Here is a 16,851-nt window from a genome sequence, read left to right on the forward strand (position 1 = left end):
AAAATATACATGAGCCAATTCCTGAGGTTAAAGAAAAATATCTTGGGGTAGCTGATATTGGCCGAAGCATGCTCCCTCCAATACTGGTTGTCCCATACTAAATTACAATTCTTTTATGGCACAAATTGGCTCATGCTTTTTACTATGGTGATGTTTGAAACAAGATTTATCACTCAATACTTAAGTCAGTGTTCCCCAAGGTATAGAATCTGTGTCTCCAAAGTGGAGCAATACTAGACGGTGAGGCTTTTACAGAACACTCGGATAACCTAGTAATGATCTACACTGTCTGAACAAACCAGTCTGTTATTGATAGGACTTCTGTTTTCTTGGTGATGGAATGGGGGAGGGGGGAAAGACTTGATTTGAGGGTGTATGGGGAGCTTTAATCATTGTGAAAATGGTAATGTAATATATGCTGCCAGTTTTTTTTTTGTCTACTTTGCAGTGAAATGTCTGTAAGCACACATTTTTCAAACAGGAATGTTTTGTCAGGATCGCGCACAACTCACTCCTGGGCTTAATTTCTATCTTTTTTTCAAATCATTTAAAGCACCCAATTCTTTTTTTTCCAATGTAGGGGCAATTTAGTGTGGCCAATGCACCTACACTGCACATCTTTGGGTTGTGGGGTGAGGCACACGCAGACACTGGGAGAATGTGCAAACTCTACACGGACAGTGACCTGGGGCCGGGATCGAACCCGGGTCCTCTGTGCCATGAGGCAGCGGTGCTAACCACTGTGCCACCATGCTGCCCTGAGCTTACTCTTTATTCAAGACCATCTGTGTTGTAGCCCTATTGAAAGGTTACCTCTATGTGGTAGGATGCCATGAAAATAACTATGTATTTTTACACTTAAATATGGCCTGATATTCTCCGTCTGGATGAGAGGGTCCACACTGGATGTCTAGGCTGTACTGGTGCTGATTTCATAACATTCTGCCCCTGGATTACAAAAAGGAAAAATCAGATAAGACTTGTTTTTTCATTTTCCAGTGAGCCTTCACGCGTAGAACATTTTCTCTCCCTCTTTTCACCGCCCACCCTCTCGCTGCAACATCTCCATCTCTATTTCTCCCCCTACAACCTATACCTTTGTCTATGTTGTGCGGTGTGTTTAGCCTGAGCTCTGATTCTTCTATAGTCAAAATGCCTGCTTCCAAAAACTACTTAGGTCCCCCCTGCAAAGGACAAACGTTCAGTCAAGACGTTAAAGAGAGTTGGTGCTTGTTGGAACGATTTACTAGCACAGTTCATAGTATCCATACAAAGCAGAAGGAGACCATTTGGCCCATTGAGTTTACGCTGACCTTTTGAAAGAGAGCCCTCCCAGGTCCATGTCCCCCATCCTATCTCCGTAACCCCACCTAACCTGTTCATCGTAACCCCACCTAACCTGTTCATCTTTGGACTGTGGGAGGAAATCGATGCGGCAAACAGGGACAAGGTGCAAACTTCACAGTCACCCAAAGCTGGAATTGAACCTGGGCCGCTGGCGCTGTGAGGAGCGAGGAACTGAGGATTTTTTGCAGCTATTTCACTGGCATTGTAATTCTCCCTGAAATATGCTGTTACCCTATTTTATATGGTATTGGTGATCAAAGTAGCTGGAATATTTCGAAATTTTCAATAGGGATATTCATATTTTATTACTTAAAATAATTTTTTTGGATCTCTAGACAAACTTGATTTTGAAGTTCTTGTTAAACAATTCAACATAAGGGCGGCACGTGGAACAGTAGTTAGCACTGGGACTACGGCGCTGAGGACCCGGGTTCAAATCCTGGGTCACTGTCCGTGTGGAGTTGGCACAGTAGTTAGCACTGGGACTACGGCGCTGAGGACCCGGGTTCAAATCCTGGGTCACTGTCCGTGTGGAGTTGGCACAGTGGTTAGCACTGGGACTACGGCGCTGAGGACCCGGGTTCAAATCCTGGGTCACTGTCCGTGTGGAGTTGGCACAATGGTTAGCACTGGGACTACGGCGCTGAGGACCCGGGTTCGAATCCTGGGTCACTGTCCATGTGGAGTTGGCACAATGGTTAGCACTGGGACTACGGCGCTGACGACCCGGGTTCGAATCCTGGGTCACCGTCCGTGTGGAGTTTGCACATTCTCCCCGTGTTTGCGTGGGTTTCTTTGTCGTCAGGAATAATGCCGGAAGACTGGAGGATAGCAAATGTTGTCTCCTTGTTCAAGAAGGGGAGTAGAGACAACCCTGGTAATTATAGACCTGTGAGCCTTACTTCGGTTGTGGGTAAAATGTTGGAAAAGGTTATAAGAGATAGGGTTTATAATCATCTTGAAAAGAATAAGTTGATTAGCGATAGTCAACACGGTTTTGTGAAGGGTAGATCATGCCTCACAAACGTTATTGAGTTTTTTGAGAAGGTGACCAAACAGGTGGTGAGGGTAAAGCGGTTGATGTGGTGTATATGGATTTCAGTAAGGCATTTGATAAGGTTCCCCACGGTAGGCTACTGCAGAAAATAAGGAAGTATGGGATTGAAGGTGATTTAGCGGTTTGGATCAGTAATTGGCTAGCTGAAAGAAGACAGAGGGTGGTGGTTGATGGCAAATGTTCATCCTGGAGTTCAGTTACTAGTGGTGTACCGCAAGGATCTGTTTTGGGGCCACTGCTGTTTGTCATTTTTATAAATAACCTGGAAGAGGGTGTAGAAGGATGGGTTAGTAAATTTGCAGATGACACGAAGGTCAGTGGCGTTGTGGATAGTGCTGAAGGATGTTATAGGATACAGAGGGACATAGATAAGCTGCAGAGCTGGGCTGAGAGGTGGCAGATGGAGTTTAATGCGGAAAAGTGTGAGGTGGTTCACTTTGGAAGGAGTAACAGGAATGCAGAGTACTGGGCTAATGGCAAGATTCTTGGTAGTGTAGATGAACAGAGAGATCTCGGCATCCAGGTACATAAATCCCTGAAAGTTGCCACCCAGGTTAATAGGGCTGTTAAAGGCTAGCACACCATATGCCTTCTTATCAGTAGGGGGATTGAGTTTCGGAGCCACAAGGTCATGCTGCAGCTGTACATAACTCTGGTGCGGCCGCTCCTGGAGTACTGCGTGCAGTTCTGGTCACCACATTATAAGAAGGATGTGGAAGCTTTGGAAAGGGTTCAGAGGAGATTTACTAGGATGTTGCCTGGTATGGAGGGAAGGTCTTACGAGGAAAGGCTCAAGGACTTGAGGTTGTTTTCGTTAGAGAGGAGAAGGCTGAGAGGTGACTTAATAGAGACATATAAGATAGTCAGAGGGTTAGATAGGGTGGACAGTGAGAGTCTCTTTCCTCGGATGGTGATGACCAACACGAGAGGACATAGCTTTAAATTGAGGGGTGGTAGATATAGGACAGATGTCAGAGGCAGTTTCTTTACTCAGAGTAGTAGGGGTGTGGAACGCTCTGCCTGCCACAGTAGTAGACTCTGCAACTTTAAGGGCATTTAAGTGGTCACTGGATAGACGTATGGATGAAAATGGAATAGTGTAGGTCAGATAGGCTTCAGATGGTTTCACAGGTCGGCGCAACATCGAGGGCCGAAAGGCCCGTACTGCGCTTATGTTCTATGTTCTAACCCAAAGATGTGCAGGGTAGGGGAATTGGCCATACTAAATTGCCCCTTAATTGGAAAAAATGAATTGGGTACTCTAAATTTATAAAAAAAACAATGGAACATAAATGTGTGATAACTAACGAGTGCTGATGCCTTAATAATGGAAATACCATGTGGAGAACTTTTTTGCTGTGGTGTTCAAATATTACATTTTATTCTGCTCAATAAATCTGTGGCAATAAGTTTGTTAAAGATTTTAATTCAAACATGGAGCATATGATGCACATTCTGTCATTTATGTGGTTGCCATCTGTCCCTTCAGCAAAGGAAGGTGGCATTAGTTACCAGCAGTGGGAAATAGTTCGGGGAATGCCTCCTATGCCGATACTGAGATTATGGCAAAGTAAAAAAAGTCTTTCTCTTCAGGTGGAGGACTTGAAATGGGAAGTTGAACAGAAGGAAAGAGATCTTCAAGCCTTAAGACAGCAGCTGTCACTGACTGAACAGCGAAGTCAGAAGGAGTTGGAAGGATTACAAGAAGCTCTACAGGTGGGAGATATTAGTTAGAAGAGTCTTGTTCCGTTGTCACTATCCAAGTATCTATACTTTGCACACTTTTCTTACATGGTAGTTATCCCCAAATGTTTCCTGCTGAAAGAGTTGAGTCTTTTGGCAATTTGGCAGTCTTCCCCATCGCCAATTTATTTAAATATCCCATGACATGGAAAGTTCAGAATGAAATGAAAATGAAAATCGCTTATTGTCACGAGTAGGCTTCAATGAAGTTACTGTGAAAAGCCCCTAGTCGCCACATTCCGGCGCCTGTCCGGGGAGGCTGGTACGGGAATCGAACCGTGCTGCTGGCCTGCTTGGTCTGCTTTAAAAGCCAGCGATTTAGCTGAGTGAGCTAAACCAGCCCTCAATGTAATGTAAGAATGTATGCAAAATAGACACAAAAATATTCAACTTTTAACTGATTGGCATAATTATGGGGTTATACTTTTCAAGCAACTCACTAAATGCAAGTGTTATTTAGTGCTACAATCCTGAAAATGAGTAAGTATATTGGGTCATCTAGGCATGTCCTGGAACCATCTTCGTTACATGGAACCATCTTCATTACATGGTGTGGAAAGATTTGAAATGTCACGATGGAGGGCTGTAGAATAGTGGTCATACCTGAGCTTCACATGTGAGTTCCAGATCTCTTTCAGGAAAGAAAGGGTAACTTTCACACGTTAGAGAGGAGAGGAGAGACTTTGGTGGGAGTCTGGCCTGGGCTGTTACAAACATTCTTGGATAACTAAATTCAGAATATCGCTAGTGTACCACCCTGTCTTTTACATCGCAATGTGCGGGGAGATTAATAAACCTTTTCGGTTTTCCGTGCATTTTGGTTTCTGAAAGAAAATGTCCTAAGGGTAGTTTTGGATAGTTTCAATCATGTTTCAAATGGACATGGTCCCCAATGGGCTGGTTTAGCTCACCAGCCTAAATCGCTGGCTTTTAAAGCAGGCCAGCAGCGCGGTTCGATTCCCGTACCAGCCTCCCCGGAGAGGCGCCGGAATGTGGCGACTAGGGGCTTTTCACAGTAACTTCATTGAAGCCTACTCGTGACAATAAGCGATTTTCATTTCATTTCAACTAATCCTCAATTGGAACAAGGTTCTGCATTTATTTTCTGTTACCTTTATTGAACAGGTAACTATTGTGCTAATGTAATAAAAGTAATTCAATGGGATTTAAACATTTCCACCATACCGTTAGTATCTAGTGATTATTGTTAACTTATTTCAATGTAAAATAGTTTAAAATGTAGCTGATTCTTTCTTGAACTGTGTTTTGCAGGGTATCAAGGCTAGTTTGGAGGAACTGCAGGAGGAGCTGGCAGTCACCCGTAAAGACAAGTTCATGCTCCAAACTAAGGTGTCAGAACTAAGAAATACCATGAAGACATTACTGCAGCAAAACCACCAACTGAAGATGGACCTCAAACAGACAAAAACACGAAAGGTAAATTGGCACCTCCAGGGCAGAACAGCATAGTGTCTGCCCCTAAAATATTTGCACTTGCCCAGATGTCTGAAATGCTAGTTGTGTGAACTGCCGTGACTTTGTCCAACTCAACTGATCATAGGTACAGGTGCAAACCATTTCGCCCCGGAGTCTGTTTCATGCCATTCAATGAGTCCTGTTACCTAACTTCATATACCTGCCGGGGGGCGGGGGGAGAAGAGAGAAACATCAATCAGATTTGAACTAAGAATTGCCCCTCACGTGGATTCCTAAAGTGCCTGAAATTTGTTTTGAGGAAAGGAACATGAAATATCGAACATTGTGTGTCATATCTGATGTTTCGGAGCGGCATGTGGCGCAGTGGTTAGCACTGGGACTGCGGTGCTGGGGACTGGACCGGGTTTGAATCCTGGCCCTGGGTCACTGTCCGTGTGGAGTTTGCACATTCTTCCCACGTCTGCGTGGGTTTCACCCCCACAACCCAAAGATGTGCAGGTTAGGTGGATTGGCTATGCTAAATTGCCTCTTAATTGGAAAAATGAATTGGGTACTCTAAATTTGTATAAATAAATAAAAATTATATTTAAAAAATCTGATGTTTCATTTTGCTTGTCTCAATGTATTTGATATTTAGTAAAGTGCGTACAGGACTGCAGGCGGCCGTTTGGCCCATTAAGTCCATGTTGGCTCTCTGCAAGATCAATGTAGCCAGTTCCACACTCCGGCTCTGTAATTGTTTCCCTTCAGATAAATATTCAGTTCCCTATTGAAAGCCACAGTGGGATTTACTTCCATCATCCTTGTAGGCAGTGCATTTCAGCTTGTATCTACTCGCTACAGCAAAATTATTAGCCTGGTAACTGGTATAGATCAATCTTGAACCTACCTCCTTTGTCATCTGGTTTCATCAGAAGTTCCAACAGAAAACGTCACGTTAGATGTTCTTTCTCCATGTAGTATTTAAATAATATCAACAACAAGAAACCTACATGGATATGATTGTAGTCATTCTTAATTTTAATCCTTCCAGTGTATCTAAATTTAAGAGTACCCAAATTAAGGGGCAATTTAGCGTGGCCAATCCATCTACCCTGCACATCTTTGGGTTGTGGGGGTGAGACCCACGCAGACACGGGGAGAATGTGCAAACTCCACAAGGACAGTGACCCGAAGCTGGGATCGAATCTAGGTCCTCTGCACTATGAGGCAGCAATGCTAACCATTGCGCCACCGTGCTGCCCTAATTTAAGTATAAAAATGATTGACAGATCAGTCAAAATTTAGTACACTTTTTAAAAAATATTTTTATTCAAACTAAATTTTCATTATTACAAGCACAACAACAGTACAACAAATCCCAATCACATATTATTCATTAAGTACACCCACCAAGACCCCCAAATTCTCTTCCCCCATGTGCCCCCCCCCCACAAAGAAAACAAAACCGTAATCAGACTAAATAAAAGACCCCCGCCCCCCCCAGCCCAAACAGCCGTAAGCCGTTCCCTGAAAAGGATGAAAGAGTGCCACCCGGGTAGAACTCTTCTGCCGACACCCTCATGGTATACTAGATCCTCTCCAGCTGCACAAATTCCATCAGGTCCCCCAACCAAGCCAAGGCCTCAGGCAGCACCTGGCACCTCCACGAACGGGCACGGCTCCAGCTGAATGCCGAAAATCCCTCGCATTGTTTCAAAAAAGGAGACCATAAACTTAACAAGCTTGGGGCAAGATGATAGCATGTAAATTCGCCAGCCCCCCTACAGCACCGCTCACAACTATCCTCCACCCCCGAAAAGAACTCCTCAAACACGCCCTTGTCAGGCACACCACCTCGCCCTTCCATTTCTCTTTACCTCCTCCAATGATGCTAGCTCTGTCGCCAACATTTGCCCATGGACAGCCAAAATTTTACCCTCCCCCAACTTGGCCAAGGACAGGACCCTGTCCATAAGCAAAGGTGACGGTACCTGAGGAAATTAAGGAAGCTCCTTGCGTAAAAAAAGTACGTACCTGAATACATCCTCTTGGGAGGTGGAACTTCTTAAAAGCTTGCTTAGATTGGCGAATCTACCCTCCAAGCATATGTCTCCAAACCTCTCCAACCCCTCCCAGCCCCATGCCATAATCAATAAATCTAAGCCAGACGGCGCACACGTATGGTTCCTACAGATTGGAACCACCAGCGCCATGGAGCCCAGTTTAAAATGCTGCCTAAACTGATTCCAAATTCTCAAGTGGCTATCACCACCGGGTTTGAAGAGAATCAGGCAGGATAAAAAGAGAATGGTGCTGTAACCAGGACATTCTGACTCGACCCTATGCATGAAACCTCCTCCATCCGCCCCCAAATAGAGTCTGGATCCTTGAACCAGCCCCGCACCATATCACCATTTGCCGCCCAGTAATAGCATAAAAGATTAGTTAATGCCAACCCCCCTCCCCACCCCCATCCCACCCACACTGCCTAAGTCTTTGCAAAAACATTCTACAAACCCGAGGAGTCTTGCCAGCCCAGGCAAAAGTAGATATCACTTTGTTAGCCCTGCAGAAGAAAGCTCTGGGAAGAAAGACTGGGACAAAAACCAAAACCGTGGGAAGAATATTCATCTTCACTGTCTGTACTCTTCTCTCTAAAGTCAGAGGGAGGGCATCCCACCTTTTCAGTCACCCCAGCCACTAAACTGGAAAAGTGGCCTAGTCTGAGCCACCTGGATACCGGAAGCTAGTCTTGGCACGACAAAATGGCAGCCTCCCCAGATCACCTACCCACCTTGGGAAAATTCACTTGTGCCCAGATTTAACTTGTACCCAAGAAAAGCAGCCAAACTTCCTGAGCAGCTCCATTATGTTCCCCCGATTGGAGAGAGGGTCCATGATATATAGCAACAGATTGTCCCCGTATAAGGACACCCGATGCTCCCTCACCCCATGCTCTGTCCCCCTCCATCTGGTAGACGACCTCAATGCAATGGCCAGTGGCTCGATTGTTGAGGCAAACAAAAGCACAGACTCCCCGCTCCTGTCCCCAAGTCCAAACATAACAGAACCAAAAAGCTTAAAAATGCCCTAATTTTAACAAGCTGGAGACATTTCCCCCTCTCTGCTCCTGTTTTTTTAATTATAAATTTAGTGTACCCAATTCATTTTTTCCAATTAAGGGGCAATTTATCAAGGCCAATCCACCTACCCTGCATATCTTTGGGTTGTGGGGGTGAAACCCACACAGACACGGGGAGAATGTGAAACATCCACGCCGTCAGTGACCCAGAGCCGGGATCGAACCCGGGACCTCGGCACCGTGAGACTGCAGTGCTACCACAGCACCACCATGCTGCCCTTCCTGCTTTTTCAAAAATGTATTTTACTACAAACTGGTATCAAAACAGGTTACAGCGAATAAACACCCTGGGAAACGTACTTCCCACCAATCAACTATACAGTCTGTACAGATACAATCAGAGAGGCAAAGGCCAAGACATCAGCCTTCCTCTTCTCCATGAGCTCCGGCTTCTCTGAAACCCCAAATATCGCCAGCAAGGGGTCTGGGTCCACTCCCTCCTCCACTATCCTGGCTAAAACCGTGAACACTCCCGCCCAGAATCTTCCCAATTTTTCACAACCCCAAAACATGTGTGTGTGATTCGCTGGCCCATGCCCACACCTCTCACACTCCTCTACTACCCCCTGAAAGAACCCACTCATTCTCGCCCGAGTCGTATGCACCCTGTACATCACCTTAAACTGTATCAGGCTCATCCTTGCACAAGAGGAAGTCCCCTTTACCCTACGTAGTGCCTCACTCCATACTCTCCCATTGATCTCCATTCCCAACTCCGCTTCCCATTTCTCCTTGATCTTCACCTCCCTGCTCCCCCAGCCACTTGTACATATCCCCAATTCTTCCCTCCCCTTCCACATCAGGAAGGAGCAGTTGCTCTATCTGGGTGTATCCCAGCAATCTAGGGAACCCCTTCCAGACCTTTTGTGCAAAGTCCCTAACCTGTAGATACCTGAACTCACTACCCCTCAGCAGCTCTACCCTCTCCCTTAGCTCCTCCAGACTGGCGAACCCTTCCTCTAAATACAGATCCCTCACCTTGACCAGCCCCACTTCCCTACACCTCCTGTGCACACTATCCATCTCTTCCCCCCCACCCCCACCCCCCAGCTCAAACCCATGATTCTTGCAGAGAGGCGTTAGCACCGACATCTCTTCTACCCTATGCCTCCTCAACTGATTCCATATCTTCACCGTGGACTGTACCATCGGGCTCCCTGAATACCCACTCGGAGCCATTGGCAACGCTGCTGTCGCCATAACCCTCAAACTAGACTCCTTTCAAGGTTCCTCCTCCATCCTATCCACTCTACCCCATCTCCTTCCCACCACCGCTGCACCGTGTCCACATTCACTGCCCAATAATAATGAAGCAAGCTGGGGCAGCATGTGGCGCAGTGGTTAGCACTGGGACTGCTGTGCTGAGGACCTGGGTTTGAATCCCGGCCCTGGATCACTGTCCGTGTGGAGTTTGCACATTCTCCCCATGTCTGCTTGGGTTTAACCCCCACAACCCAAAAGATGTGCAAGTTAGGTGGATTGGCCATGCTAAATTGACCCTTAAATGAAAAGAAATAATTTTCACAGTAACTTCATTGAAGCCTACTCGTGACAATAAGCGATTTTCATTTCATTTTCATTTCATGATCGTGTCCACTTTCTGAAAAAAGGCCTTTGGTATAAACATCAGAAGAGCTTGAAAGATGAACAACAACCTCGGCGGAATGTTCATTTTCACCGTTTGGACCCTCCCCGCCATCGTACAGTGCAATGTATCCCACCTCTCAAGATCCTCCCTGGCCTCCTCCTCCACCAGCTTTGTTAAGTTCCACTTATGGAGCCCCGTCTATTCTCTTGCTACCTGAATCCCCAAATACCGAAACCTATCCCTCTCTGCTGTAAATGGTTCTCTGTTCCTGTTAACTAGCTATACTGCCAGCAGGGTGATCACTACACAGGGTCGAAATCAAAGTCAACAAAACAGTACATCAATAATCAAGCCCCACCCCCACCCCAAAGGACCAAATTTTAATACAGAATGCTTGAGGAAAATCAACACCGAGCTTCCCCCACAAAGAAAACACAACGGTGCAATTTGTGAACTCCAGCTACCCCAAAAATGAACATCCACCAACAAGCCAGGCACAACCCAAGCCTTTCCCCATATTACAACAAAAATCCTCCAAAAGATACATTACAGATGAACTTAACAATGAGCAAACAGGGCAGCACGGTGGCACAGTGGTTAGCATTGCTGCCTACGGCGCTGAGGACCTGGGTTCGAATCCCCGCTCTGGGTCACTGTCCGTGTGGAGTTTGCACATTCTCCCCGTGTCTGCGTGGGTTTCACCCCCACAACCCAAAGATGTGCAGGTTAGGTGGATTGGTCACGCTAAATTGCCCCTTAATTGGAAAAAATAATTGGGTACTCTAAATTAAAAAAAAAAAAAGAAATAAAAAACAATGAGCAAACAACAAACTCCGTAGTCCTCGAGCAATTTAGTTCAGCCCCAGTCCATGCTTCTTGACAAATTCATTTGCATCCTCCGGCGCATCAAAATAATAATCTCTGTCCTTGAAAGATATCTGTATACGAGCCCGGTCCACCACACCAATCTTCACGTTGCCCGTGTACAGCGTGGCCTTGGCCTTATTAAAATTTCTTAAGAGCCCTCTGCCTTCTCGCCAGCTCTGCCCCAACATCTTGGTATATTCTGATGACATGGTCCTCCTATCTACATTCTCGATGAGCCTTTGCCTACCTCAGGACCTGCTCCTTACCCAGGTATTGAAGAAACCTGACTATGATAGCCCGCGGTGGTTCCCTTGATCTGGGCTTCTGGCTCAGCGATCTATGGGCCCGGTCCAACTTGGGAGGAGTCGGAAAGACCAACTTTCCAAACCTATTGGACATGTAGTCCGTGAGTTGGAGACCTCCTGGCCGTCCGGCAGCCCGACGATTCTTGAGTTCTGATGTCTGGAAAGGTTCTCCAGATCATCAATCTTAGCTGTTAGCGCTCTCCACTACTCACCCAGCACCACCATCTCTGCCTTCAGGGAGACGATTCGATCACTGTGGGCAGAGAGTGCCGCCTTCGCCTTAGAATCATGCAAAAGGAAGCCATTCGGCCTATAGGGTCTGCACTGGCCCTCTGAAAGAGGACCGTACCCAGGCCCACTCCCCCTTCTCTGTCCCTTACACCCCATCTACCTTTGGATGTTAAGTGGTAATTTAGCGTGGCCAATCACCTGACCTACACATCAGAGGGTGGTGAATCTGAAATTCTCTTGGAAGATCAATCGTTGAGCATGTTTAAGACAGAAATGGATAGATCAAAGGATATGGAGAAAGTGCGAGGAAGTGGATGATCAGCCATGTTCTAATTGAATGGCAGAGTAGGCTCGACGGGCTGAATGGCATTCCCTGTTTCTATGAGGGGGAAAGAAGTAGAAGGATATGTCCTTGGAGTTAGATGAAATACAGTGGGAAGAGGCTCCTGTGGAACGTAAATACCAACACAATATCATATAGTTGGTGGGTCGAATGGCCTGTTTCTCCGCTGTAAAATCAAGGTAATGCTATGATTAAACTTTTTTTTTTGAACAGAGAATAGAGTTGAAAGGAGATGCTGTTTCATCAAATCCTGTGACCCCAGTAAAGATCCCCGATTGCCCAGTTCCTGCCTCCCTCCTCGAAGAATTACTTAGGCCACCGATGGCTGTGAGTAAGGAGCCCCTTAACAACCTGCACAGTTGTTTAAAGCAGTTGAGGTAAGTTCCGTGCAAAAAGGTTTGGGATTTTTAAAGTTTTCTTGCTGTTCTTATTGGGCCAGTTGGGTCGGCATGTGACTGAAGACCGCCTGCAGCAATGCGGCTGACTCTTGAATGCCCTCCGTGGCCCAGCAAACCGTTAGGTTGCATCAAATCGCAATGAAAGTGGTCCGCTGAGGGCAAGGGGCAATAATACCGACCTTGTTGCGATGCTTGCATTCTGAGAATGAATTAAAACAGTGATTAAACCCTTTTCAGTTTTGTGGTCGTAGTTGACATTTGACAAGATTTAATCATTATCGTCGGTCTCTTGTTCTCCACAGTCTCAATATTAGAATGTGAGAGGCAGTTAATGTATTGTTACACAGTTTCAAGAAAAACTGTATTTGCAGCTGGCAGCTTTAGTTATTTTGTTGACACCAGCTGGCTATATACTACTTTGTTTCCAAAGCTTTGGTTAATTACAATATCAATTTTCGTAACCTTATTCGCAAATTCTTAGTCAGTGGAAACTAAGGGTGGGATTTTGCCACTTTTTGGCCAAGTGTGATCTCGGGCCAAAAAGCAGAGGGTAGCCCGCCAGTTATGTTGTCGGAACTTCCCAGTGTATTTTAAAAAAAATATAAATTTAGAGCACCCAATTCATTTTTCCAATTAAGGGGCAATTTAGCGTGGCCAATCCACCTACCCTGCACATCTTTGGGTTGTGGGGGCGAACCCCACGCAAACACGGGGAGAATGTGCAAACTCCACACGGACAGTGACCCAGAGCCGGGATCGAACCTGGGACCTCGGCGCCGTGAGGCAGCAGTGCTAAGCACTGTGCCACCGAGCTGCCCACGATCCCAGTGTATTTTTAAATACTTTACAAAGAAACTGAAAGGGTGGCGGGGAACCTGCTGTTGTCAACCTCTCCGTTTCCTAACTCTTTTTTAAAAATTGTCACAAGTAGTCTTACATTAGCACTGCAATGAAGTTACTGTGAAAATCCTCCAGTTGCCACACTCCAGTGCCTGTTCGGGTACACAGGGAGAATTCAGAATGTCCAATCCACCTAACCTACACAGCTTTGGACTGTGGGAGGAAACCGGAGCACCCGGAGGAAACCCACGCAGACACTGGGAGAACATGCAGACTCCGCACAGACAGTAACCCAAGCTGGGAATCAAACCCGGGACCCTGACGCTATGAAACAACAATGCTAACCACTGCTACCGTGCACAGGTTGGGCAGCACCTGTGGAGAGAGAGAGTTATTTGCGATCAATGCCCAGAGTGATTAACCTAAAATGTTAACTCTCTCTCCGCACCGATGCTGCTTGATTGGCTGTGTTTTCAGTTTTTATTTCCGATTTCCAGCTTTTGCAGTGTTCTGCTTTTGCTTTCGTAAATGTTGTTTTACGGTGAATGCATTGCTGCAGGACTATTCCGATCTTGGATTATCTGTGGGCAATGACATAGGAGATCTAATTATACTTTTAAAAAAGAAAATCATCTCTCTCTCTCTTTCTCTCTCTCTCTCCCTCTCCTATCCAAAGACAAGAGATGGACAGTTTACAGCGACAGATGGAGGAGCACACAGTAACCGTACACCAATCTATGTCATCATGGACACAAATGGAAGGACAGTTGATGGAACTTACTGTTGATGGCACCAGCCCAACAGCAGCAGAACTGTCCAGCAATAGTACAGAAACTGACGTCGACGATGCTGAAAATACTAACCATGCGAATAGGACCTGTCAGTAGGGAACAGTTCGGCACCGCCAGGAATATAAAAGCCCTCCCTATTGCTGACGCATAGGAATGTTTTCCAAACCTCCTTGTGCTTTATTTATATTTGGGGTTTTCTTCACAGCCTGGCAACACATTCTTTCACACTACTGGCTATGGATATCAATATCACCTGTAGCTGCTTGAATCTACCTTCCGCATGTGATTTCTATTAGGCCACTGGGTCCATACAAAGAGAAGAAAAAAAGAACAGGAGGTGGGAGGTAACTTTATCTTCAGAAAGTCAATCCTTGGCTATTCAATAGGCTGGATTGACTTGGAAAAATTCTAGGGATTCCTGCCCTCTGAGTGATGGGGAGCGGAATAAATTCGGAAGGGCTTATAAAGATAAACATATTGATTCTAATTTATTAAAATTACATTTTAACTTTAAAAAGTTGTAAGTTTTGTTTTACAGTTCTGAAGTTTGAGACATATATTTGTTAGTTTAAGGCTCGGGCAGCATTATGTTGGTACTAAATAAGTCTAGGTTCCACTGAGGACATTATGTTTTGTACACTTTCATCTTAGCATAAAGCTTATTCTTTCTCTTGGAAGAAACCATAGTTTCCAAACATATTTTGCACCTTTTGCATCTCCCAAGTTTGTGGACTTGAGATAAGTTAAAATATATAAACTGACTTTACCTAACCGTGGTAGCAAATGCTGAAGATGCTCTTATGTATTATATTTTGCTTCTGTGCACACGCTTATGTATAACTTCATCTAAATGTTAAAATTTTCGTGTTTCTTTACAACAACACTGGGAGAGGGTTTGATCACACAACACATTTTAGCGCTCTGGGTTTGAACCTGGCCAAAACAGAAGGATGACGGTTTCAAATCCAGCCCCCCGGTGGATATGGGCTCAAGTCACACATGCCCTGTAGTTGGCAATTACATTCAGAAGAAATGGAAATGTTACATAGGTGTCCTGGGTGGTGCTCTTCTCTGTTGAGGCTAAGAAACATTTTTGGGACAAAATATAGGAAGCTTTAAACTGCAGACACCTGTTACCTGGGAATACTGGTTGGCAACATTTGGTGCCTACAATGGAAGAGTAGTCCATTCCCCAGCACTAGACATCCTCGCCATGATGAGCAGAAAGAAAAGTTATTTCCGTGAATCCTGGGTTACTAGTGCAATTTTTTTTTTTAAAAAAGAGAACCGTTTGGAAAAATTATGGAACGTGCTCAGCAAAAAATCCCCTGCCATCTGAGTAAAATGTTCTGTCGCAAAGAAAGCATGTCTATGTCACTATCAAGTGAGCTGAAAAGCAAATTCCTTTTTCAACCGTGGCATTGAGTCTAAGTAATGTATGAACCTAACGAGAGCTGCTTTAACTATTTGTCGGCATTTGTGCACTACGTCAATTATTGTTTCCTCTGTTCCCGATAACTGCTTCTATCGTGAGATGGTGGAATAGTTTGCTCAGTAACTTCTCACCATTCAGTTTAATTTAACTTTTGCTTTCTGTTCATTTTGTTTCTGATCTGGACTAGACACTCTGGATCTACTAAGCAAAACTGTATGAAAGTTATGTAAGCATGTTAAGGGACTTAAATTTGTGCATAATATTGCTGGAGAGCATTGTGCAATAAACTATTTTTGGTAATGGTTTTCCATGTATGATTTACCTTTGGATTTATTTTGTTTTAAAGTGAAGGCACAGCTTATTTACAATTTGCACGTGTGAAACCAGTTACATATGATCAATCATCTACACAGCCTGTTTAACAGTTCATATTTTGCCTTGTATGAAAAATAATCAAAACTAAAGCATACAGAAGTATGCATAAGCCCAAACGTTTTGTAACTCTCAATGGGAACTACTGATCACACTTTGATTCCACAACTGAGTATCCATGAACAAACAATAAGTCCTTCCATGGTCAAGGAATGCACTGGAATTAATGTCTGATGGGAGTAATTGATTATACTCTGCACATATTTCCGTATGATGTTAAACAGCACAGATAAAGCCCCAACTTCTTAGAACCATTATCTAAATCACGGAACATAAGAATCACCACTATGTTGATTACTTTTGTCTTTCATTTTGCTAGCACTGAATGTCCAGTGCTCTCTGGCCTTGATAGTATTTGTTTTGCAGGTTGTTTAACATTTATAGTGACATTGCTGAAGCTCATTGATCTGTAGTTAGTTATAAGGAAATTGTATGTCCGTTATATTAGAATGCACTGCCCGAGGGTGTGCTGGAGGCAGATTCAATCATGGCTTCCAAAAGAGAAGCCCATTACTATCTGGAGAGAAATATTCGCTAGGAAAGGCAGGAGAATGGAACTAACTGAGTTGCTATCGCTGACAGCGGGCATGGACACAACATGCCAAATGGGCACCTTCTGAGCTACAATTATTACACTATATAAAGCACGCATTTTTTAATGCATTTTTTAAAAGGCATTTAATCTATGAATGGGTCACCAAAGATGAGGAAAATGTTGGTTTCTTTTAATTTTACCCTTGAAAATGTTTAAGGAAACCTTATTGCCATCACTGCACAGATTACTCCTCAGCCTTCCTGTAGTTAACAGATCAGGTTATGGCTCATAGAATCTGCCTCTTAAGAGTGTTTTACCCCAAACTTCCAGCAGAAACTCGGTTTAACTATCCGAATAATTGCTGCCATTGTTCAATAT

General features: G+C 44.7%; 1 protein-coding gene across 5 annotated transcripts in view; it reads left to right on the forward strand.

Moving 5' to 3' along the window:
- Positions 1-15,814, forward strand: part of golga3 (golgin A3) — an 86,484-nt gene extending 70,670 nt beyond the window's left edge. For all 5 annotated transcript variants that reach the window (XM_038807116.1, XM_038807391.1, XM_038807473.1 and 2 more), the window contains 4 exons: positions 3,998-4,120; positions 5,420-5,584; positions 12,256-12,419; positions 13,957-15,814. In XM_038807116.1, the coding sequence (XP_038663044.1) occupies positions 3,998-4,120; positions 5,420-5,584; positions 12,256-12,419; positions 13,957-14,167 (663 nt within the window). In that variant the 3' untranslated portion in view covers positions 14,168-15,814. The remainder of the gene's footprint in view (positions 1-3,997; positions 4,121-5,419; positions 5,585-12,255; positions 12,420-13,956) is intronic.
- Positions 15,815-16,851: the final 1,037 nt, after the last annotated feature.

The sequence above is a fragment of the Scyliorhinus canicula genome, chromosome 1, assembly GCF_902713615.1.
Source record: "Scyliorhinus canicula chromosome 1, sScyCan1.1, whole genome shotgun sequence".
NCBI classification, from domain to species: Eukaryota; Metazoa; Chordata; class Chondrichthyes; order Carcharhiniformes; family Scyliorhinidae; genus Scyliorhinus; species Scyliorhinus canicula.